General features: G+C 37.0%; 1 protein-coding gene across 2 annotated transcripts in view; it reads right to left on the bottom strand.

The window, feature by feature from the left end:
- The window catches only part of SMC5 (structural maintenance of chromosomes 5), a 41521-nt gene extending 16460 nt beyond the window's left edge, over positions 1–25061 (bottom strand). The window contains exons 1-15 of one of the 2 annotated variants that reach the window (XM_054004395.1): positions 24849–25061; positions 23464–23605; positions 22339–22391; positions 20056–20218; positions 18724–18858; positions 17979–18119; positions 13840–14001; positions 9430–9501; positions 8382–8637; positions 7080–7234; positions 4406–4519; positions 3343–3437; positions 3008–3140; positions 1954–2127; positions 1655–1824 (exon numbers count right to left, since the gene is read on the bottom strand). In XM_054004395.1, the coding sequence (XP_053860370.1) occupies positions 1655–1824; positions 1954–2127; positions 3008–3140; positions 3343–3437; positions 4406–4519; positions 7080–7234; positions 8382–8637; positions 9430–9501; positions 13840–14001; positions 17979–18119; positions 18724–18858; positions 20056–20218; positions 22339–22391; positions 23464–23605; positions 24849–24949 (2066 nt within the window). In that variant the 5' untranslated portion in view covers positions 24950–25061. Of the gene's footprint in view, positions 1–1654; positions 1825–1953; positions 2128–3007; positions 3141–3342; positions 3438–4405; positions 4520–7079; positions 7235–8381; positions 8638–9429; positions 9502–13839; positions 14002–17978; positions 18120–18723; positions 18859–20055; positions 20219–22338; positions 22392–23463; positions 23606–24539; positions 24610–24848 lie in introns of those variants that run through there. The other variant, XM_054004396.1, reaches the window with a different exon arrangement.
- Positions 25062–25109: the final 48 nt, after the last annotated feature.

Below are 25109 nucleotides of genomic sequence, written 5' to 3'. Positions count from 1 at the left end.
CAATGGGATCCACACTGCCCATAGATATGCACAGACAATGCACCAGGATAATCCCCTGCTGCTCAGACACAGTACAAACATGAGGCAACCACCAGTGCTGCATCTGTCCAGTTGCTCTGTATGACCACTCTGCAATGTGTGGTCATACATACACATCTGCTGTTTAGATGTGTTCTATGAGTGTCTAGTGGGAAGTCAGGCTTAGCCTCACTACTGGATACATGCAGGAGCATTAACCTGCATCAGCTTCATCTTCCTCTCAGTCTACTGGATCTAGACTAATTTCTCTCATTTTTTGAGTGCTCATTCATGAGTGCTGTGTTCCACACCATTCATGCATTCGAATTTGGAGACCACAGTCTGGATTAACTGAAGACTAAATAGGTAAAAAAAAGGTCATTCTATAGTGACCCTTGGCTTGTTTCATCTTGCCCAGAAGTCAGTACCAAGGATTATGTTCTGTCCTGTTTAGGATTCCTGCAAGTGATAGGGAGAGCAGAGAGAGGACCCTGCTGTCAGGTTTTTAGACACTGAACTGGGAGGGAGCAATAGGCCTGCAGTTCACAGAGGTCTACTGAAGCTGGGGAAGTGGTTGACAGAAGGTTCGCGAGATTCAGCAAGGACAAATGCAGAGTCCTGTCCTGGGAAGACAGTGGGTCCAGCAGTAATACAGGCTTAGGATAGACTGGCTGCAGCAAAGCTCTGCAAAGAAGAACCTGAGGCACTGGTGGACAGTGAGCTGTACATAAGTGAGCAGTGGACCCTGGCAGCAAATCAGGCTGTGTAAATAGAAGCACAGGCAGGATAAGTGATTTTTCCTCTCTGTTCAGCACTGCACTCAGTTTGGACCACTGTGTTAAACCTCAACAACTTGGCACAAACTCAGAGAGCAATCAAGATGGTCAGGGGATACAGCATACGCTCTACAGCAGAGGATGAGGGTGCTCTGCTCACTGTAGACAAGAGACTAGTAACAACAGCCCTGTTTCATTCCACCATGGAAACCACTGACAGGATGGAACAAAGTTCTCTTATGAGGCGGACAGTAGAAGAATTGAAAGACAGTGTTCCTAGGTTAAAACAAGAAAGGTCCAGACTGGATGGTAATGTTGTCTGCACTGTCTACTGGGAGTGTGTGCTTAAATGAAATACCTTGTTGAATCATTCCCTGACTCTGCCTTATGACAAACAGTAACAGAAAACCTAACTGCAGAGGCCCACAAAAACAAAAGATATGCAATGAATAATACTATGGACAACTGGGGTCTTACTCAATCCCTGACATGCTTACTTAGTACCACTTATGCACATTATTGCATTATCTAGATATGTGCTGCATAGTCTAGAAGTCAGAACAATAATCTAATATTTGAGTAAATACATGCACTGATATTTAACTGGAATCCTACGATTTTACTACAGAAAATCATCTGGAACATTGCTATACGTCTCAGATACTGTTGTAATTTCTAAACACCTTCCTTGTCTTGATTATCACCTGTAACTGATCAACTACTGGCTATCTTATCAACTACTGGCTACTTTTTATGGGTAAAAGCACACTGCAGTAAAAGAAAACAAAAATATTTCTGCTTTTAAAATGATAACACAGATATTACAGATTATTTCATAGATAACGTAGCTTGTTTCCTACCTATCATACTTCACACCAATTTTTGATTCCAACTGCCTCCTCCGGTTTCCTCTCTCTAAAAGCTCCTTCTTCTCCTGCCTGAGCTTATTGTCCTTGTGATCCAGAAGTTTCTGTCTGTCAAACAGTGCAGTCAAACGTGCATCCACTGACTTTAAAGTATTACTGATGTCCTGAAATAAAAGAACACACACCACTAGCATTCGTACCGCATACTATACTAACATATGCAGGCTCCGCTTAATGCATGATAAAACAGCTAGTAGTTCACAATATATACAGTTACAGAAATACATTTCTACCTGTCGCTGATTTTCCAGTTGTCCTCTTTCCTCTGTATCCACTGAACTAGTGAGATACTGTGCCTCCTTCAAGCACATGTTACTAGAAAGGTTTTGTTTTGTGTAAGAAGATACTTTAATAACATATTTTTCTTCCGCTGTATACATTTGCCTCAGATTGGTTTCCTGTATGACCTAAGAAAGACAGAAAAATATTAATCTGACAAAAAAATATTAATCTGATAAAATCACTACTTAAGGCAATACTTTTCAGGATAAGGAATAAATGTGATTGATAAACACAATAAAAAACTTCAGCTTATGCAGGACCTACTCATTAACTGCAAAAAACTCTGCAAAAAGATGCTAAGTTTAATGCCACATTACCCTTGTAATTCAGTCTGGTAAGCAAAGAACTGTTGAGATACTCTTGGAGTATATTACCATAACTAATTAAAGAAGCCTGATTGCTAAGATATTACAGACACCAATAAAAAATTATTAGCATTGGTACTGCATAGTGAACAAGGATTGTATTTGCTTCAGATATGTAACATGTTACACAAGTATTCTTGTGTAACAAAGTACTCAAGAATTAATAGATGAAACCATAAAGTGAGCTGTAATGTATTAGTCAAGCAAATGCATCTGTAGGAAAAATACCAGAGGTGATAGTTTTAAAGGACTCATATCAAAAAGGATACTATAAATAGCCAAAGATTTGCCATAAGTCAAGATACATAAAGAGAAAAAATATCCAGTAAATCAGACACAGCAAAAAGCCTCCATAGGATAAGGTACACTTGACTAAAAATGTTGTTCAGTTTATATATGCAGCAGCATCAGCTATATTCTGTCAATTAGGTTTAGTGAATAATTAGGTTGATTAAATTTGTTAACATGTCTTGCAATATGTTTAGCCTATAATGAAGTGTTCCCACTTCTACAAGGCAAATAAAAAGGATAAATAAAATTGCTAAAGCAATTTTTTGCATTCTCCATATTTACTTGCCAAACAACTTCCAAAATAAAACTCCACACCACAGGTGCATTTATGCTTCTTCAGATACTTTACCCTTTCAATCATGTCTCTGGTCTTCTGTGTTCCCACAGGAACATTATGAACATGGTACTGGTAACAAAGGTAACTCATCACGGGAGGAGGAGCATCAAATAACTCCCGTAAATATGAATAAAATCCGTATCGGCTGCAGAAGGGATTAAAAAACAAGTATCACAAATCAAATTCAGCAGGTAAGCAAGCTGAAGTTACTGAAGTGTCAGAAAGAAGTTCCACTAACCCAGAACTGAACTGGTGATAATTTGATTTGCATAAAAATTTCTAATATATAGCAACAAAACAAACCCACTGCATTTAAAACTATTTCCCCGACACAATCAGAAACATACTGTAATTCTTCAATAGGTCTTGAAGGTAAATTTTCAGCACATGATTCAGCAGGTGCACATACAGCATTCACTCTTAGTTTCTGATGATCACGTACCTATATTAAAATTATATTAGATTATTTGGTAAAGACCAGAAAAATTCACTATATGCAAATAACATAATTATTGACTCACAGAGTCAGAATTATTTTCAACTGGTGACCTCTGAAGAACCTACAAATTCACTCTGGCTCAGAAATAACCAAGTTCTCTAAAAGCAAACTCTATTAACATCTCTGAAAACACTATACGCTAGAGAAAATAAAAGCAATCAAAGAAACCCAGAGTCAAATGCTAAGTCTAAAGAGCTAATCGTATAAGTGAAGATTAGTCCAGCTGGTTTAAGCAGCCTTGAACTGAGTTCCACAATTACGCAAGCAAGAAAAGCCCCCAGAACTTGAGATATCACCAGTACTGTTCAGGAGTAAAAAAGTGGTTAGCTTCCGTGAAGAGTGGATGAACCTTCAAAAACTGCAGGACAGTTTGTCACTAAATACACCATTGTGTTTACTGTAGTTGGGAAACACTGACAGTTTAATACCATATATTCTGGTTTTTTCCTCCTGCGTCATCTGCCTGACTTTCAAAAGGAGCAATTTTCTCACTGATTCAGGAGACAGTAAAATTATGAAAATACATGCTTGATTTGCTGCTTGGACCACTGCATGTCACAAAAGATGCTTCCTGTCTCTTTAGTTAAAGGGCAGTGGAAAATTTTGGTACTAAATTTGTAGATTTCCACTCTAGCAATTTTCTTGTACACAGTATTTTCTACTTAAGTGATTACTGCCTTTCCAAGGAAGACAATCTAAAAAACCACATTTTCTTAATATTTCTACATCCCTCCAGTTAGTCTAAGGTTTAAGGAAACCTTAATTCTGAAGAAAGTCTTTGAACACTTCACATTATGTACTTGTTACGATATAGATATCTATCACTGTCATACAGATTTACTCGGTAGACTTCCAAGTTCAGGGCTCCTACTTCAGTACTTAATAAAGTTTTAAAATTGGTGCCAACTTGCCTCCACCAGAAACATCTCCATATCTTCTTGACTCTCAAAAACGAAAGCCCTCATGTCATTGGACGAAATGTGATTTTCAACATATTTTGCATGTCTACTGTCTTTCATATTGATCTAATAAAGAAAGGTAATGAGCAAGTGATTTAATACAATTTAACTTATCACTCCCAAAAAACACTTTAAACAGTCAAGATGATATCCACACCTATATTTAATGAAAACAAGAACTATGTCTTTAAAAATATTTTTTTTGCCTTTTTTGCAACGAATTCTCTTGGGAGGAAACCTATGGTAAGTCACAGATGGCTTAATTTTTAGCCATCCATATCCTTTTTCAGCACTCCTGAAGTTATCACCATCTCTCACCATACCATCTCTCCCTCTTCTGCTCCATCTTGACCTTACAATTGCAACCACCCCCCAAATTATGTGTAATGGCTCTGCTCCAGCACTAGTAAGGGTTTTTCAATTAGCAACAGAAAACACCACTCTTTTTAAAACTCTTTAAACTGAAGTGTCTTCGAATTCCTAACAGAAAAGCCCCACATACTTAAAATGGATGAAGTTTTCCAAATGTGAATGAACCATTAATGTTTGTGGTTTTCAGTTAACTTTCATTAGTAATTAAACATTATGTCACTACACATGAAATATAAAGGTAAAATTACACAGAACTACACAATTTAATAATCTCAAGTTAGCGAAAGGCTGAGCACAGTTAACAGCAATTTGAAAGCTGGAATTCGTAAGTACATGAGACTACTTTACATGATACCAAAGTGTACTGGTTTTGGCAGAGGTAGGGTTAATTTTCTTCACAGTGGCCAATATGGGGCTGTATTGGGCTTGTGCTGAACAGAGTGTTCATTATACAGAGATGGTTGTTATTTCTGAGCACAGGTTACACAGAGCCAAGGCCCTTTCTACTCTTCATGCAGCCACAGTGGTAGGATAGGTGCACATGGGGGACTGGGAAGAAACAGAGCCAGAACACGTGACCCAAACTGACCAAAGGGAAACTCCAGATCATCATCCTCAGTATGTAACATGAGGAGAAGGAAAGTGCTACACTTGGAGAGATGGCTTCCCAAATGTCATAATATAGGAATGGTATTCTTCAATTTAGAAGGCCCACTAAAACCATGCCACTGCTTGCTCCCCTTGTCCCCTCTCTGCCTCCTGCTCCAGCCAGATGGAGTTGAAAATTAGAGGCAAAAAAGGTGAAAATTATGGGTTGACATAAGAATAATTTACTGGAAACAGCAATAAGAAAGTAATCAGTAACTGCAACAATTTTAATAATATAAGGTGTAAGACTAACAATTTACACTGAAGACCCCCAACAAATGCTGGCTGCCCAGTGCGACTTCTCCCAGCCTGAAAGGGATGCCATTCTCAAAAGCAAGAGTCCCTTTCCCTCACTCATGCTGCAAAGAGGTGAGGTTATATGGAACAAATTAGGGTCTGGCCACACCCTCTGAGCCACACATCCTCTCAAGCATTAACAAAGTTTAACCCTGTCCTTGGCCAAAACCAAGACATCAAGTCACTGTTGTGCATTATGGAGCCCTGCTCTCCTGGAGATGGCTGAACACCTGTCCGTCCATGGAAACAGTGACTTACTTCCTTGTTTTGCTTTCCTCATTTGCATGGCTTTTGCTTTTCCTATTAAATTGTCTTTATTTCACACCACAAGCTGTCTAAGCCTCTACTCTTCTAATTTTCTACCCAATTCTGCAGATGGGGCCGTGAGTGAGCAGCTGCCTGGGGTTTGAGTGATGGGTGGGGTTACACCTCGACACAGAGAAAACAAATCCACACATCAATTTATGTTACAGACGTTAATGAGGCCTTAAGTAAAAGTAAAGATATCCTTATTGAAGCATTTATAAAATTTTCTTGATGTGGTCTTTCAGGCAGAATTCAAAGTTCTGGTAATAACAAGAAATAGTTGGAATTAAATTCTAAACAGAAGTAATTCCAAGTCCTAGTACATGTACCAAGTGTAAGTATTTGTATATAAATATTCTAATATACTTAATAATATATTGCTGCAATTTAAATTAGTAAGTTTGCAATTCTGAAAAGAAGTGCAACTGGAGATCTTCATTCATCCTCTTCACATTACATGGAGTGTATATTACAAAAGGCGCAATGCACTAAAAAAGTAATATCCTCTTTTAAAATTTAGCCCCGCTATTCCTAGATCATACAGCAGCTATCAAACTAAACCTAAACACAAAACAAACCTAGCAATTGATTTCTGTGTCTCTAGATGGCTGGGTAGAGCAAACAAAAGAAACACTCAGAGATCACAGAGGGAAGTAATCATAGCTGAGCAGGTTGTGCTGTAAGGGGAGATACTCAAATGGCAACTACCACTGCTTTTTTAAGTAGCAACTAAGAACCACTTAAGTCTTAAGTAGTAAGATTAGATAATAACTGGTTGCACCATAGAGGAAACCTGCAACAGGCATCTTCTTGTGGAGGAAAGGAGCCATCTCACCTTACTCTATTACTACATTGCTTATGGAATTCTAATTCTGAATATCCTGCATGTACTTGGCTGTACATTCCAAGATGTGTCTTAAAAGTTTTCCAGTCATTCTCAAAGCCTTGCAAGACATAAATAATCCAGCTGTTAACAGAGTGGTATGCAAGTAAATCTGCTTACTTCAAGCATCATGGGTTCACAAATCCTTTTTTTAAACTTGTCTTTGTTGTTTCTTAGCCACATAAGAGCAGAGTGTGTGTCTCGGAATCTCATTTTAAGGTTCTCTTCCTTCATATGCATTATGTTATTAAGTTGTCCAAGGCGATCAATTATTCCTGTAATTTAAGGTAGTTTCTTAAACAGAGTCCACAGCAAGAACACATTACAACCAGCATTTTCTGTTATCTAATGACTACACTCCTCCAAAACTAAGGTTGTTAGTAAATGGTAAGAACTAAGTTTCTTTTTCCAGAATTGAGATGCTGCTACTTCTGAAGAAATCTTAAAAACTATAAAAGCTTAAAATCTAAAATAGAATTACAAACTTATCCAAAGAATAACAAAATATGGTAAGCACAGTAAAAATACAGGAATTTTGCCCTGAAAGTATGTTTTTTCAAGACTTGTTCTACCTTTGTACTTAAAAACAAAAATATCCCCAGAGAAAAGAGACAGTAGGAGTAATAATGTGAAATATCTGTGTTATTTTATGCTGGCAAAAACAAAAATGTGTGACAATAGACTGTATGAAAGCTTCTGCTATTCAGCAGAGACAGAGATCAAAACCTGACAATTTTGTGCTATTCAAGATAAAATATAGTGTCTCCTTCCCCAGGTCACCTGGACTTTCTACCTCAGTTTCTTCTTGGATTCTGTGGCAAGTTAAGCGCCAGACAGGTACATACAAATGAGCAACATTCACTGAGGAATACATATACAACACCTTCACCACCTGTCAAGCTTTAACTTTTTAATTTCATTTCATTTCTTAGAAAAGACTAATTGCAAATCCCAGACTAATGTAAAGGAACTCTGGAATTAAGATTACCCGAAGTTCATCTAAGAAGGACAATTGCAGCATCAGCAGCTAATATATTACATATAATATATGAAGTAGCTAAAATATTGCCTCTTCAAAGCAAAATGCTTACTACAGACCTTCCTTTTTAACCAAAAAATCCCCCCCAAACCTCTAAACTGTCAAAGGAGTCTCCTTACCCAGAGATCAGAAATACTGATTCTTTGAAGGATAGTTTCAAGTTCAATTGCTACTTTTGAATCTTCTTGTTCGATGTTGAAAGTGGTTGTTACTTTTAATAAAGTTGTTAACAAGAAAGAGGACTGCTATACAGGAAAACAAACTACAAGGCTTGAAGTAAACACCTTGAATTATTTCACTACAGCAGGACTAGGAGATTCTGGACTAGCAGATTCATTAAAATAGTAAAATAAATTGACAAAGAAAAACCTTAAGTAACTTACTTTTCTCTTCCTGCTCTTGGCTGTTTTTTTCTGCTCTTAGATCACTGACATCATTATCAGTATTTGCCCTCTCTTCTCGTAGTTTTTTCAGCTCAGTATTAAGAGCATCAATTTGTGGCTGAAGATCCTCACAGACTGTCATTGTATCCAGCTCACTCTGCCATTCCTCTATTATTTTTTTAGTTTGGTGTATTTTCTTCTGCCTGTTTGTTTCTTCATCTTTTTTCATTCTGAATGCTTGATTAATTTCTTCAATCTAAAAATTTCGAGAATTTCCAACATGAAATGAGTTTGGTATACAGAACCTACAACTAATACGTAGGATACCTGTGCAACTGCTATTAAATGCTGACATAACCATGCACCCAAAACCCCAAGATGCTGTTACAGTTCCAACAGCACTATGACACAGTTCCAATAGCAGTATGGCAGTTGAAGAACATAAGCAAAAATACAATCAAACCTATAAATCAATTTTTTAATTTCCTTCATTTTCACAAAAACAGAACCTTAAAAGTTAATAAATTGCTTAACAGTTGCTTAATACATCTGAAGCTTAGTCTGTGATTAAGTAAAATCTATAGCCCAAACAGAACCTGCAAGTTTTGACTTTGCATCCTTATACATGTCATTTACTATACATTTCTTGACCAGGTGCTTAGATGAGACTATTTCACATCCTTGCAAGGATGCCTCTTTTACAAGATGCAAATCCTTAGAAGCAATAACCCCAGCCTCTCACACTAGAGAGGCTGTAGCTTTTCAAGGAAAGTCTATCACAAACAGCATGTGTGTATATGTCTCTGTCTATCAATATATACACACACATTGCCTATTTTAGTAGGCAACATAATTTATGCAGTACACACCTCTCTCTTAGTAATTCCTGTTTGACTGATAAGAGTTCTAAAGATATATCGTGTACTGGAGGGAGTGAAGAGTGCAAGCATTTGCAGCATCTTCATAGGAATTTGACACTCTGCTAACAGAAGAGCAGACAAAAAACCAAAAACGAACACCAAGAAAAGTCAGACAGCAAGACTCTTACCTGTTTATCTTTCGTCTCCAAAACATCTTGTTTCTCTTTACATTTCTGGGAAATATTTCTGATTTCAGCAGTCTGCATACAACAAGATATTTAAATTTACAGTAATAAATTGATGTATTTGTAAAAAGTAGTCAGATTTTGAATAACATCTTGTATATGCATATCTAAGTATTTACTCCCCATTTTACTACTGACAAAGCCATACTCACCCATTTCTTATTCTTAACTGTATCTATCTGTAGCATGTATAATTTCAGCAATTTGTGAAGACTTACTTAATGGCATACGTACCGTACTGTTCACAACCATTCAGCTATAGGTCTGCAAATTTTGGTATGACATATAGAGGAAGCTCCTAATCTGAAATTAAAATACCTCCATCCTTGATTTCAATACAAATATTACATTCAGATGCCTACAATTATAAAATGTTCTCACCTCTTTCTCCAAACCAATTTTGAAAGGTGATACTAAAGAGCGAGCAAGGCTTAAGCTCCTAGGCACAAGATGGCCAAACGAGGTTTTGTCCAAGTCATCCTATCTCTGAAATGCATTGTGCTAGAGCTAGATCCCACACAACTGAGCTTGATAACTTGTTGGCTCATGTGCAGGCATCCATGTCTCTGCTCCTTCTCTGTCTTCAGCTTCTATGAGGTGGAAGAACTGTATAGGTTGGAAGGAATTCCTTGGCATCACCCAGTCCCATCCTTTCTCAGTGCATGCTTTTTTAGGTCAAGTTGCCCAGGTACTCACACAGCTGAGCTCTGAACACAGGGGAAGTACACTATCCTTTCTCTGAAAATTGAATTCCTCCTTCCCTGAACCCTCAAGGCTGAAGCACTGTGAAGAGAATATTGGAACAATGCAGAAGGATGGAAAGACTGCAAGTAAATTCCAGTGCAGACATGGAAACCAACACAGCACTCTCAGCAGAAGAAATGTGTTCCTACAAAAAGTCATAGTGAAAACACTAAGATGCATCAAAAATGGAGAAAATAAAACCATGCAGAATTTTCTCCCTACCACAACCTCAAAAAAACCCTCAAAATTTTAAGACTCATGCAGACAGTTTGCATAAAGCCAACACAGAAGAAATACATCTGAGTCTTGCAGTTGACTGCTATGAAGTACTGTTTCTGTGATGTTCTTTCCAAAGAGCTCAGGGAGGCAGTCTGAAGAGGAAGATCTCTTCAGGAAACTGATGCAAAATGTTCACAAAACAATTCTGAAGGCTCTCAAAATTAGGACACTACTAAGGAACTAGAATTCTGTTTTTCATTTACTATTGTATTTCCAGTTATATGTTTATAGATAGATCTACCTACAGAACAGACAAACAACTAGAATTGTCTTTATGATTTCCATTGTACAACCAACAAAAGATGGCTTTACACTATTAAATATTGCTAAAAAATTGCATTGCATAGTTAAGTCTGTTCAAAAGCCTTTAAAGAGCCTGAAGAAACTATTCTGAAAATACACCATTTCAAACTTTTCCTATAAAGTGGGTCCATTTCTTTTTTCCACATTCTACATGATACCACTCAAACCACCAAGTGTTACTAAAAAATTTTATTTTAATCCAGAAATTGAAAGAGTTTTAACACAAAGAGACAGGAGAAAAAGTCATGCAATGTCTGGATATATTCATTAATATAATTCCCAGATTTATTCCACCTTTCCTTGCTGTTCAGCTCCTTCCAGACAAAACTAAACTCCATACTGGGCTTTTAGCCAACAAATTTCAAGAAAGTCAAAATGAAGATGTGGTTATTTCTGCTCTCACATATATATCCTCAGGTCAAGAGAAAGATCTCAAGAAGCAGTCAGAATTAAAGTCATTTAATAATTGATATAAGCTTGGAGGAAAGGATCTGAAGAGAATTATATTCCCTACACATCTGTGTATCCAGAATAGAGCAGACTTAAATATTAAACTGCTTTCCCTTAATGCCAAATTGAAACTAATCAACTCCTTCTGGCTTACAGAATATCTACCTGTGAAATTCCTGCCAAATGCCTGCATTTGTACAAAGATCAAATTATAGGTTACAAAAAATTCAAGCAGTCTATGAAAAGGTGAGGAACTAATCAAGACATAGCAGCTTAAGCCATTTTAAGCTACTTAAGTCTTGCACTTTCACATTACATCAAAACTATCTTCTGACAGTGCCATCAGCACTGATTCTCCTTTCCAAGGACATTTCAACAGCCGAACACTGAAAGTATGTGTGAGGGAAATCAATTTCAGCAGCTGAAAAAAAGGTACTGTCACAGTACCTCAGATCTCTCAGATCTTCTTAACTTGCCTGGTATCTTGCAAATAGTTCATGCCATAACCACATATATAGTACATTTTCTTATGTATTTTTCCAAAATTCTGGACTCTGAGTTCAAGACAAAATATTAATCATTCAATTTAGACTTGAACATATAATTTAACATCAGAAAAAACAGATTTGGAAGTGTCTTATTATAATACTATAAAAAGAATAGTATAAATTATGAATAAAATACAAAATTGTAACTCGTCACTGGAAAGCTGCATTAGAGTACCTCAGTAAGTCTTCTATAAATTACTTAATTTCCAATTTATCTTCTTTCCTTCTTCCTGTATTTTTGGCTATTGGAATACTGCAGAACAAATGTACCAAATCCAATTTCCAGACATAAATTAAACAACACTTCAGCATACAGTTAACCTTTTGAATATACGGTATGCAAAAGCTTTATTCAACAAGTTTAGAATGAAAAGAAAAATATGCTGATTCAAGAATATAAATGAATCATCTCGAACATTCTCTCAGGTTTTCTTCCACTGTTTTGTAGGAAGTGCCTCTGCTGAGCAAGCTCTCTGCCAGTTAAAATCAAAACGATCACCGTTTGTCCTAGGTTTCTCATAGAAACAAAGTAGAACCTTCAATGAAAAAGATTACTTTTATATGAATACGGCCCAATACTTCCAAGAACAGTGGCACCAATGGTGAAGTAGAACTGTTACCAGTTTCAAAATAACACAGTAGCTTGATACATATGAGTAAAACCTAACAGGATAAGACCAAGCAGTGAAAACAAAGTTTAGCAATTCACAAGCATGAAGGCATTTTTGCATTACGAAAATTGACTTAAAGTTTCCAGATGTTAACTTTTCTCTAAGAAAGTACACTTAACTTTAAACAACAAAAACCTTCAAAACAAAAAGCCCAACCAGACCAAAAGAAGGCAACTGAGGTAAGACTGCAACATTTTGGAGCAGTTAGGTATTTTGCCGCACAGCATAATAAACTCTTGCAATACTGCAGGACACAAAACCTAAATACTTTTACCAAAGAATTTTCTAATAATTATGAAGTACTTGAGTACTTTCTAATGTTGGTATAGTGTTTATCACACAAAAACAACAATGTTGTGGAAAACAATCTGTAGGAGTCTTTTGTCTGGTTTTTCTGGTCTGGTTTGTGTTTGTTTTTTGTTTGGGGCAAGGGTGTGTGTTTCGGCTTTTTTTTTTTTTAGAGGAAGCACATGACTAGTTTATTAACTCACAGTGTATTAAATGCCACTGAAGTTTCAGACCCTCACGCTTCAAGGCAGCAGTCCTCTACAGGTGTCGCATGCCTCCACATCAACTCCTCTGAGCAGGTCACTTACTTTCAAACAGAACTCACTGCAGCAAACAAACTCATGTGATCATTTAACTATGGTTATCCTCTACCAATCTGTGTAGCTTATGCACACAATGACTTCTGAATAGTAAATACTACTTAAAATCCTGCAGGAAATTACAGTACTCTTATTTTTCATATGGAAATAATATTTTTCCATAAACCCAGGAAGAGCAGCTGTTCAATAAACTTACATAAACTGTAACATATAGGTAGGCTTCCCATTAAATTCCCTTATGCATAAAAATATTCAAAACTGATGGAAGATTACTGTCTAATTAAAAAAATCAAGTCCTTCTTATGCAATTATGTTCAATATTAGAGGAATGCTTTTAGGCCAGTAAAGTTGTAATTTACCTTAAATAAACCACATTTTAAGAAGCTAAGAGGAGTGAGCATCACACAAACCCAAACCACAGAACAGATGAAAACAGGCATCTAATTCAATGGAAGTATCTAACTTGGGGAAACTAACAACATTATATCCCAGGCAGATTTTTAATGTACATTGAAAAGAAATTTTAAGATTTGCTTTTACAAAACCAAGAGCAGACTGAAGAACTGCTACTAAAGGTTTACTAAGGAATGTATTCCTTGAACAGACACAGAGAAGGCACTGAGAACCAAGGACACAGGTGCTTCAGGAAAATTTCTGCTGAAACATCAATATGACACACTACAGCTTTACAAAGCTGAACACAGAACACCTGAAATATTATCTGTGTTAAACAAGAACTTCAATACCTACATTATCTCTTGTTTTCATATCCAGATCCTTTAAATTTTCTTCAGCTTCTTGGATTTTTTTTGTCCATGGGATATTCATTTCTTTCAGATACTTCAGTTCTTTCTTAACTTGCTTTCGGCACTGTTTCACTTCTTCATGCTGTTCACGAACATTTTCATATTCCTTGAAGGAGTTCAAAGTAAACAATAAAAAACTGCTGTATTCTATTGCAGTATTTTAAACTGTCCAAACATTTTATTTAACCACTTATGAGTTTTAGAAAAAAATCTCTTTCAGAAACTAGTATTAGAGCAACTATGTAATTAATACTGTTACTAGTTCCGATGACAAAGAGTTGTAGGGGTGAACAAGTGAACAAGCATGCATTATTAATACTTCTTAAATAATATGCAATTTAAGTAGCAGAAGAAACAATCCATTTGTCTGCAATTATCTTGTCTCCAAGTTCATCTGGGATCATGGAAAAAATTCCTTAGCCTAACTCTGTTCATAGTTTGAGACTACTTACGCAGGGTCTAAAAGCTAAGGAGCAAATAACCACAGACAATTTCGGGAGAAAGAAAAGGAAAGGAGCTGGACAGATTGTCAGAGGAAGTAACAGACAACCACTACTGAAGTAAACCAAGGGGACAGAGTGGAACATACTTTTGGGAAACAAAAACTCCACCACACACCACAAACACCAAAGCCATTGTCATCTAAGAAGTTTAACTCAAGATACATTCATGAGAGAAAAGAGATGGTAAGTAGTATGGTGACCAAGAGCCTCTACTTCAAGAAGATGGGAATTTTGTAGAGAAAGTAGTTTAAGCTAAAGGAGTCATTATTAGTGATTTTTTTTGTGCATGTGTTATAATCTCTGAGAGAAAAAAAAATTAAAAAGGAAGGAACAAAAAGAAGAAGAACCTCTCCCCAGCCCCCCAAACTAAGAAACATAAGAGAACAATACATTCGATGACTATGAAGGGTTCATGAGAAAAAAATAAGATGTTCAGAGGTCCAGAAAGAGGAGTAGATTCATGTATGCAGGGGGACAGAGGAAGGGAAGGCTGTTTGACTTTGTATGCACTAAAGAAAGCCCCTAATTCAGACCATATGCCTAGTTTATTGCAAACCCTGGAGGTTATTATTACAACAATAGTAACAGTAATAATAATAATGATAATGTTACATAAAGACCACCTGGAAGCTACTTTTAACAGGTGAATTGGCTTTATCTGCTACCACATTTTCATAGTTACTTAACTAACCTGATGAATCACAGATAAATCAACCTAGGCTACAAAATCCAAGGTCTTTCTTCACAGTATCTTTTTCATAAAATCAAAAAGTATTTGAAGAAAGCTGCTGTAACTCTGTGAAGTACAGTCAGTAGCCACTGCTACAAAGTTACAGAGATAAAGGGATTATATCTTTACTTATCTGAAAGACTAAGCTTAAAATTTAGCTCTGCTCTAAATACGGCATTTTATTTCAAGATTAAAGCAAATGCATGCACATACAATTACATTTCAGATTCCACAGATACAAAGTACAGGCAAGTTCCACAGAACTGTCATGACATGATTTTTACACTGCAAATCCTTTTAATACTTTAAGAAAATCTGACTTACACAAGACCTCTGTAATTTGGCTGTACTCAAGTAACTTTGATGCTTGTAATTATGCACTCCACTAAAGACCTGCAGAACTTCCAAAGCATTTCAGCCTTCTCAAGAGATATTTGCATCTTAAAACAATGTTTTTCTTAATTCTAAATGTGAGGGGAGGAAAAGAAGAATGGACATAGCTTGACCAAAACACATTTTCAAAACTAAATGACATGATTCCAGGAACTACGGAATTCTACAGAACTTAAAGTATATGTTCAAAAACTTATTAGACATAGACATATGTGAAAATGGTGTATAATTCTCCACATATAGAAGCAGTTGTCACTGTCTAGAAAAAAACTGCTTGACAAAAAACATGTTCCTGAGGTGAAAAGCAGTAGAGTTTTCAGAATTAAAATGCACTTCAACAGTGATCAGAACATGAACAAGCTCATCACTAGACTTCCTCTTTTCCTCTATGATTAAAAAACAGTCTAATATCATATTTGAGTTATCGTATTTCCAGGCTGTCTGTTTCTCTATTTCACAACATCACAAAGTGTTTATACATCTGCCTTCCAGCTGACTTGAAAGCTCAGGTGTAGCTACGCTGCTTTGTTACAAACGTAAATTCAACAGGTAGGTGTGTTTAGTCCTCAAGCTGAAATCTGCATTTTGGGGAGGATGGAGCAAATGAAATATCCACAGAAGGAAGAATAAACTCCCATACTACTCTCAACTTTGGTAAACCCCATTTTAAAACACAAAAACATCAATTTATTCTTAGGATTAAACAGTGCTAGGTGAAAACAACAAAAAACCCCATGCTCTTGTAGAACAATGCAATTCCTCTTTTAGAAAGAGCTTGGTATTTTGCAATGTAAGAGAATACCAAAAATTCTGTCACAGTTTGACAAATCACAAAACAGCAACAGAATGTGAAATTTTATTACAGCCCACAATTCAGATATCCTCTACCTAGTAAAACAATTATGTTGATGCCCTTCAATTTCAAATGTAAATTAAGTACATGAAAGATCTCGTTAAACTTTATTAGAACTCCCCTATAGTCACTGCTCTCGGCATCTCTAAAGTGCATATTTACCTCCAGTTCTCTTCTCTTTTCCCTGAACCTATTATACACTAATGATTCTGTACTGTCAATCAGAACTCTACCAAGGTATCAAAGCACACTGTTGTTTCTATGGATTCAGTGCCCAAAAAGTTACAGTTAACTGAGTGCAACCACTAAAAGCCTTTAACATACAGAGCAATATAAACTGTCTAGAAGACATCAATGGAAGTAAGGTGTGACAAAGTCTGACTAAACTTGCTTAAGTATCACGTAACTAACAGCAATGTTCTCTAATTTATGGAAGGCAACTTAATTGACAGCAGATAAAATCATTAGCTTAGTTTTCCTCTGCCAGTGTCCAGCAAGCCTTTAGTGTTCTGTATAAGCAAATATCTTACAGTAGAGAACAATCAACATCAGTTTATATTTATTATGCAACACCAGGCTAACACATGTAGTAAGAAAAAATCCCACCATTCAGCAAGTACTGACATCACAGAAGGCATACCCTACACTTCCTTAACATCTACCACCATCCATCCATTTAAATTGCTACTCCTAAATCCCTCTGCTGTTAGCAAAAAAAGATTTGAAGGCAGCAATGGGATTTCCAGTTGCTCAAGATGCAAAGGCCATAATGTTCTTTACATAGTCATGTCAGGCTTTGTTATATGCAAAATTGCAAAAGTAAGTTTTCTGCATGCTTCAAAAATAGTAAATCAAATTTTCTGGAAGTTCTAGATCTGAACTTCATTAACTCTATACTTTGATATAATATAATTAGGTTTGCACACAAGGCAAACAACATATCGTTCCAGTAAACTGAAATCTCCATCAGTTTTAACTGTTTAGAATAATTTAATATGACTGATCATTCAAACTAAACTAAGGTAATATTAAAGTGATCCTCAGAAAGACTTTGATTTGTGTAAACGATCTGCTCTTTATTCTGGGTTCTTTCAAATGTGTTTTAATATTTTTCTGTCCAAATGCTAATATTTTTGAGATTGGCAACTTTGATTCACTGACATGTCTATCATGCACACTAAATTTAAACTAATAAATTAAAAGGAACACACCCTCTAAAAAATTTAACAAAAAAAATTAAAAAAGCTACAGCTGAAGCAAGCAAGCAGAGCTCTCTACAGCAAGCAGAGCTGTCTAGAGCTTAAACCAGTTGCCTCTGCACAGAATAAAAGGAGTACTGCTCTTGGCCTGCACTGCTGGCTTTCCCAACTGTGCAGGAACTACCTGAACTACTTCTGAAGCAACCTATTCAGCTAGGTATGTAAGCAAACATCACAGACCAAGAATAGAATTTCAAGAACTGGCCTGCTTGCACTAAGCAATTGTAATGATATTCAGATGATACTCCAGTCACTCTTCTTCTAAAGCAACTTTTGGCCTATTTCTAATTCCACAGTCTTACAGAAAACAGGTTAAGTGAGCAAAACATTGGAAATAAAACTTACCACCCATGGCCTTTTCCTCTCAAGCATCTCTATTAAGCCTACATGGCGTTTCCATTCATGGTATCTTTCAACATCTTGCTTGTACCGTTCAACCCTCTGTTTCATTTTCTCTAACGAGGTGGTTTTTTCTCTGCACAAGTTCTGTAATATATATTTTCAGGTTTTACAGTATCTAAACACTTCCCAGAAAATAGTCTACATCTCACCTGTACATTAAAGCAGAAACTTAACATCAGAGGAGACATTTTAGTACAGCAGTAACTAGAAGGGAACCATCCAAAATGACAGGAACAGGAGAACAAAGGATTAAAAGAATGGCCTGTATGGCTAAGGACTGACATAATTCCCAGAACCCTGGTCCTTTTCCTTTTTGTCTGTCTCATCATTTTCAAGGAAGTGAGCAATACTAAAGCAAAGAACCATGCTTGTTCATAAGCCAAAGACTAATAGAAGACAAAAGATATGTTCAGGGAAGTTGTTGCCAGTCAAAAAACCCAGAGAAGAAAGGAGTACTTGACAACAGGCATCTCTCATCTTTTGGGTCTGGACCATCTGCACATGTCTTTGTATTTAGAAGCATGTGAGTGTTAGAGTGAATGAGTTCTGAGAGAAGATGAGCATTATTTGCTAAAATCAACTTACCACAGACTTTGTAAATAAGTACCACTTTCTAATTCTGTTAAATGTCACGGTAAAATTTATTTCATTTTTCCTACATTCACTGCTGTCTGAAGAATGTATTTACCTCTAGTTCTCTCTCCTTTTCTCTGAAATTTTTCAGTTCACAATGAAACTGGTACATTTCCGGAGAACCAATGGATTTTTCAGTGGCTTCAAGCAACTCAGTCTTACTCAGTTTTGTAAATTCTCCAACTTTGTCCTGCAAAATTTTAAAGAAGTTATAAAAAACACAGGATTAGCTAGAACAGTGCAATACAGTTATACTGGATTTATACACTAAAACATACTTCTCCTGAACATGACCTGACTTGTACAGTTCTACACTAAATAGCTCTGTCATAATTAATGACTATCTCTTGGGAGTAGCCACCAAACCTTCCAGAACATCTGTTCTCAGGCTGCTGAAGCAGCCGTGCAGTACAAATCTTTTGCAGTATAAATACTATGACTAACTCAAAAGTTAAGCCACATAGAAGTTATTATTAAAGCTGGCAGCTGAGGCTTTTAGGAAGTATTTCTGTTAAAGACAGGAGAGCTCAAAACTAAGACTGATGCAAGAAGCGTGCTTGCTGTTGATACACTGGGAGAGAACAAATAAACCAGAACTATCAACACTACAATATTGACTGAACTGACATTTATGTACTAACTGAGAAAAAGTTCTTTTAAGCACAAAGGTATTTTACCAGAGTATGCTGGAAGTTCCAAACAAATACTGTATGTAAATAAAAATGAACCATACACCACCTGGCATATTTTTATTTCCGCAGTATTAGCTTTCTAAACTTTAATGCTCTTCTGCAAGTCTTCTTGAATTCAAAAATAACCCCATGGCTACGCTCTGATAAGGTTTCCTTTTAGTACCATTGCTTATGATCTACATGAACTGGGAAGGAACCTGTCACAACTTTAAGGTGCAGTGTGAAGCAACTCAGCTCTCTACACAGGAATTCTGATCTGCATGAACCTGCATTCAAATACAGGAACTGCCAGTAGTATTCTTTAATATCTCTCCTTTAGAACTTATTTTCCATTAGGATGATTTTACTTTTACATAATTCAATCCTATACATCTTTCAGCCCTATGCTCAACAAACTGCTGATATTACCAGAAAGGCTCTATTAGCAAGTGCTGCTACTTGAACACGAAGACAGGGAACATCAGCATCTTTCCTTTCAGAATCAACAGGTACAAAATTGTCCGATTAGTGAGCTTTAAAGGTTACACAGCTCTTCTTTTCTTTCACCATCATACCAGTATGGCTGCCTCACCCCTCTTGTTCTTTGTGTTGTCCCACTGAATTAGGTAAAGTGCTGCTAAAGCTAACCAGCAACAAAATCTTCTCAAAGCACAGCACTCCATTTGCACCCACTGTCTTTCAAAATTGATTCATACCTGAGGAAGAAACTGGCATAAATTATCCACCTGGATGTTTAAGGCTGCAATCTGTTCTTCTACTGTTTTCAGGGTTGCTGGTTTTCTGTTGATAAACCACACTGATGCGTTGTTCATCACATAAATCTCACGCGTGATAAGAATATTGTCTGGTGACTTAAACCTGATCAATAGAAAGAAGTGTTTATACTTTCAAGAACACCTGAAAAATGTTACACTTTCAAAGGTTACCCAGTGTCAAAGTATTGTTACAATTTATAGACAGCTAAATATTTAATGTAAATTAATTGGACAGTAGCATCAGATTCTCATTTTCATGATTCAGAAAAAAATCCAGTACTTCAGTGATGAACTAAACTCATATGGGAAACATCAAGAATATCTGCAAATCTTAACTCAGAAGTTACTTATAAAAATGAGATGCTCATGCTGAATGTATGAAATACTTAAACGTTGTTACAAATATAAACAGTTTCTATAAAAGCATCATCTGTGTGACATTTAGGAAGTTTTAAAATTGGTGTGAAGGAGGTACAATACATCTTTAAGTATTAGTATACAGAAACAAATCAGTAAGCTGTGTATATATACATTCAATTCGAGAAAAAAACAGCATACAACACAAAAAATACTAATTTATTTTCATTTTCTGCTTTTAAAAACCACAGAAGATACATTAGTTTTCATTTAGTTTTCTAGCTCCATACTTATTTTCAAAAATTTAGTCTGATTAAGATGCAGCAATAACAACTAAGTCAAACTCTTGGAATTTTAGTTTACCATTTTGATTTAAAAATTGTCTAGTGCCTGTTAAGCACATTGTTAAGGATAGAGAATATAGACCTGCAGAGTGGCCATGTACCTCAGGACATTTAAGAATGGAGTTCAATGCAGAAGTGAGTACACACCTGCTGCTGGTGTTTGGACTAAGCACCATAGGGATATGATCCTATTTCTTGATTACTGAACTATTACTTACTGTGTCACCTCATTTTAATTTATGAGACTTCCTTCCAAAGACCTACAAAGCCATGCTCCATTCTTTCATTAAAATAATAACACTGTACTATCATAACTTGGGTTTAGCTACACTTCAAGCACCAAATTCAACAAAGGCAATACATGCCTACAGAACTTCAATTTTTAGTTCCTGTCAAAAAAGCAGTCTTCTGCATCATTGGTCTTCCATTCTAGATATTGTATTTAAATATTTTCTACCAATCAGACAAAGGACTCAATTACACTGCAGCCATGATATGTTTATGTCTAATGAGCTATGAAATGCTAGATCTTCACATATTACAAGATTCTTTTCAGAATTTCAAGTAACATTGCAATACATTCATGTTAAAACAACCACACCATCTATTTGAAAGACATCCTATCTCCTGAACATATTGCCTGGCCAATCTCCAAAGAAGGTCTTACTTGATCAATCCCACAATAACAAAAATAGACAGACAAAAATTTTTCCAAGGCCTTGCTGCAGTATTTTTTTTCCCTCAATAAAATTTTCTTTTCGGAGAACCTGATCAGGGTGGCCAATTGCTATACAAATTAACACAGGCTATGAATCAGTTGACTATCTCTATTTTCTCTTTCACTCAGGCCAATAGACCAGGCTGAGGCTGATTAAAATCATCTGTGCCATAGCGTCCACAAAAGGATGCATGTAGTATTGCCCTATGCAGAAGCTACTAATGGAATTTTAAGGCCAAAAGATTTCCAGTTACTCTGTTTTACAACACCTTACCTACAAGACCGCATTACATGGAATTAGTCAGATCTTTTTTTTTATTTCTTTTCTAGCCGTATGTGACATTTTCAGTGAGAATGTGGGCAAGCCCCTCCTACCAGCAGTATCAATATAAGAAAGCGAAGGCAGATCAATCTGTTTTAAAACTTAGACTTTTGTCTTTTTTTCTTCAATGAAAAGAATTCCAACCACCACGTAGTGATGGCAGTAGTGACTAAATCATCAGAACCTTAAATGGAATCAAAAGGTAAACACACCACATAGAACTATCTTTTTCTATGCATTTTTTGTACATCAAGACAAGGTGAAATGCTTCAGAACACACAATCAAGAGTAGCCATCACTGCTTATTTCTTGTGTGATAATTATATAACTTTATGTTCTGAAGCCTGCAGGAATTAAAAAAGTACAAATTAAGCTTAAAGACAGACCTTCGCACAAAAATTTTTTTTCTCACAAGTTTGTGAATGACTGTGGGGGGAAATGATCCAATTAAAAGCACATGAGGAAATAGTTTTACTACTTACAGTTCAATTTCCACTATGCCTTTCATGCACCCCTGCTTCACAAACAGACCAATCTACAAAATTAATTTACAAGTTGTTATTGCAAAAGAAAATGTATTATCTTACAAGAATACACATCTGTACAATGGAACTACTTAACAATGTATTTTATTGAAAACTTAAAAGCAAAATAAAGCACTAACTAAAAATAAAGGAAGACACTATCCTCCACAAGAAGCATTAGAACCTCCTCCACAAGTTAACAATTTCTGATCAACTTCAGCCTCCAAAACTGAACAAATTATAATCAGCAGAACCACGGACAGGAAGAAGTTCTTGTGAATTTGGGGAACAAAAACAAGACACTGCCAAGTACCTGTACTAGAACTGCCAATTCTAATAGTATGAAAATACATCATGAGAAGTGAAGAGAAATACCAAAACACAATATTGCCATGCAATCAATTCCCATATTCACATTTGCTTATGACTGAGCAGCTACAGGAGAATATGTGCAATCATTTAGGCACCCAGATTTATTGCTCCAAATATACTCAGAGAAATTGCATCCAACGAGAATATCCAAGAAGGCAAGTGCAAAAGTGTGAAAATTTCAAGATATAAACTTCCTACTACAGCATCAATGCATACCTTGACAGTAAAAAGTGCAAACAAAGTAAAGCAATCCAAATTCTACTTAAATCAAAGATCAGTGCCACTATGCTTTTAGCTGAATTTTCAAGACACATTAGGAGTACATTATTTCTAGAGGTACTATGTATTTCGGAATTTATTTTAGACTGTGTCTATTTCTCCTTTAGTTGGTACTACTTATCAAATGTTTAGGCCATTAAGTGGCATTTTTCTACCCCACTGTGGATGCTTAGCCATCTTCAAATAAAACCTCTAGTCAACTTAGATTGCACTACAATTTAAGTGTTTCCATTTCATAATTTATATGAGACAGCAAGTAGTTAATTAAAATTAAACCTAGTCTCTGGACTAGGTTACTCTTCAATTCAGATGCCTTACTTTTTATAAAATTAAAGCAAATCAAGGATGAGAGCTTTTCCCCCTATCCCCTGCTTGGCAGTGTTCTGAATGAAATTCAGATTAACTATGAAAATCACAAAAGCTCATAATTACCTTATCAGCTCGCCCTAGGAAAGAAGGTTTTCCAGCCAGTCCCAGGCAGATAGCACAAACAATGCTTGACTTGCCTGTGCCATTAGCACCTACAACCAGGTTCAGGTTGGGCCCTGGATGTACTTCACAGACAGTGTATGTTCTGGAAAGCACAGCAAGTTTTTGAATTTTAAAACATTACAATACCTTTAAAAACAAAAAGGAACTTGCTTAGAAACATTTCATTATTTTATTAAACACATACAATTCCTCATCTAGACTCAATTGTGAAATACTGTTTTGTAAGAAAGTCTCAAGAGTGAAAACCAACATTTCAGTGAAACACCATGAAATACATTCCCACCAGCCAGAGTCCTCACCAGAACTTTCTTTAAAATTAGTGACTATGAAGAATAAAATTCAGCAATATGACAACTTCACAAATGAACTTACTAGGGTATCATTTTATTTTATGCATCAAAAAAAAGACAGAAAACTGATCATGCAGTAGCTTTCTGGAGTTACCGCATCAGCTCGTGCCTAGTGTTCCTTTTTTTTCTAACTGCATTAGACATCTTTCATCATGCGCATCCAGAATGCCTACTGCAACAGTAACTATGGGAAGAGACCAAACCCACCCTTGCAAACTCGTATCAAGTTAACACCCTAAATTTATAAAGATCATTTGATGTTCTATTCCTGCACTGTGCCAAATCCAGAGAGCTGAAAGGAGGAATACAAAGCAGTTAATGGCAACACAATATTATAAACCATGTACTTGTGGAAGAGAAGGTATATGAACCCTTAATGAGGATCTAACTACTGTCTCTGAGGATTCAATTAACATCTAACATGTAACTCATGCACTACAATACTGAAGATTTTCAAGGCTCGAATGGAGCCGTAAGAAAACGGTCCGACAACTTTTGCTGGAACAAATACGTCCGAAAATAATCATATCCGCAGTACACAGCAGCTGAAAAAAACACGCGCAAAGACCACAGACACTTCATCCTAATGGGTCTCAAGGCCTATCCCCACTGCCCTACGAGCACCTTCTGCAGTCTCCCCTTCTCCACTGCTTGGCAAGCACCTACCTGAGAGACAAAGAGCACGCAGAGGCTGCACGCCCGACAGGAGCCATCACCTCTGGGGAAGGCTAAACGCCACCAAGGAACGCGCCCCCAGGGAAGCGACATTGAGCTGACAACCCCTGGGAGTCGTAACGCGCACAGCAGCGCCTCCCAGCAAGACACCACCTTCCGTGGAACACCGCTTCCCGCACTCCCTCCTCCAGCCCTCGGTACCCGCGCGATCCCGCTCCGCTGCTTCGGCCCCTGTACGGCGGGGCGGAAGGAGCAGGCCGCGGCCGCTCACGGGGGGAGAAATGCCCCCCGCTCACTCACAGAAAGTTCTTCATGAAGATCCTGACGATGGAGCCTAATACGAAGGGGGACTTGGACTCACCACGCTTCACAACCTTCCCCTTTTCCCGCGCCGCCGCCATGGCCCTAGGCCCCTCCCGCCCCAAGGCCACCCCTCCTTCCCCCTTGGAGCCGAGCCCGCGCCGCGCGCTCAGCTCAGTCGCCCGAGGGGGCGGGACTGAGCCGCCCTAAAGCTCCTCACCGGCCTGGGCGCTGGCGCCCATTGGCTGGCGGGGCGGGGCG

This window comes from Vidua macroura, chromosome Z (assembly GCF_024509145.1).
Source record: "Vidua macroura isolate BioBank_ID:100142 chromosome Z, ASM2450914v1, whole genome shotgun sequence".
In the NCBI taxonomy this organism is placed as follows: Eukaryota; Metazoa; Chordata; class Aves; order Passeriformes; family Viduidae; genus Vidua; species Vidua macroura.
The sequence above is the reverse complement of the archived record's forward strand: the minus strand, read 5'-3'. Positions and strand labels throughout refer to the sequence as shown.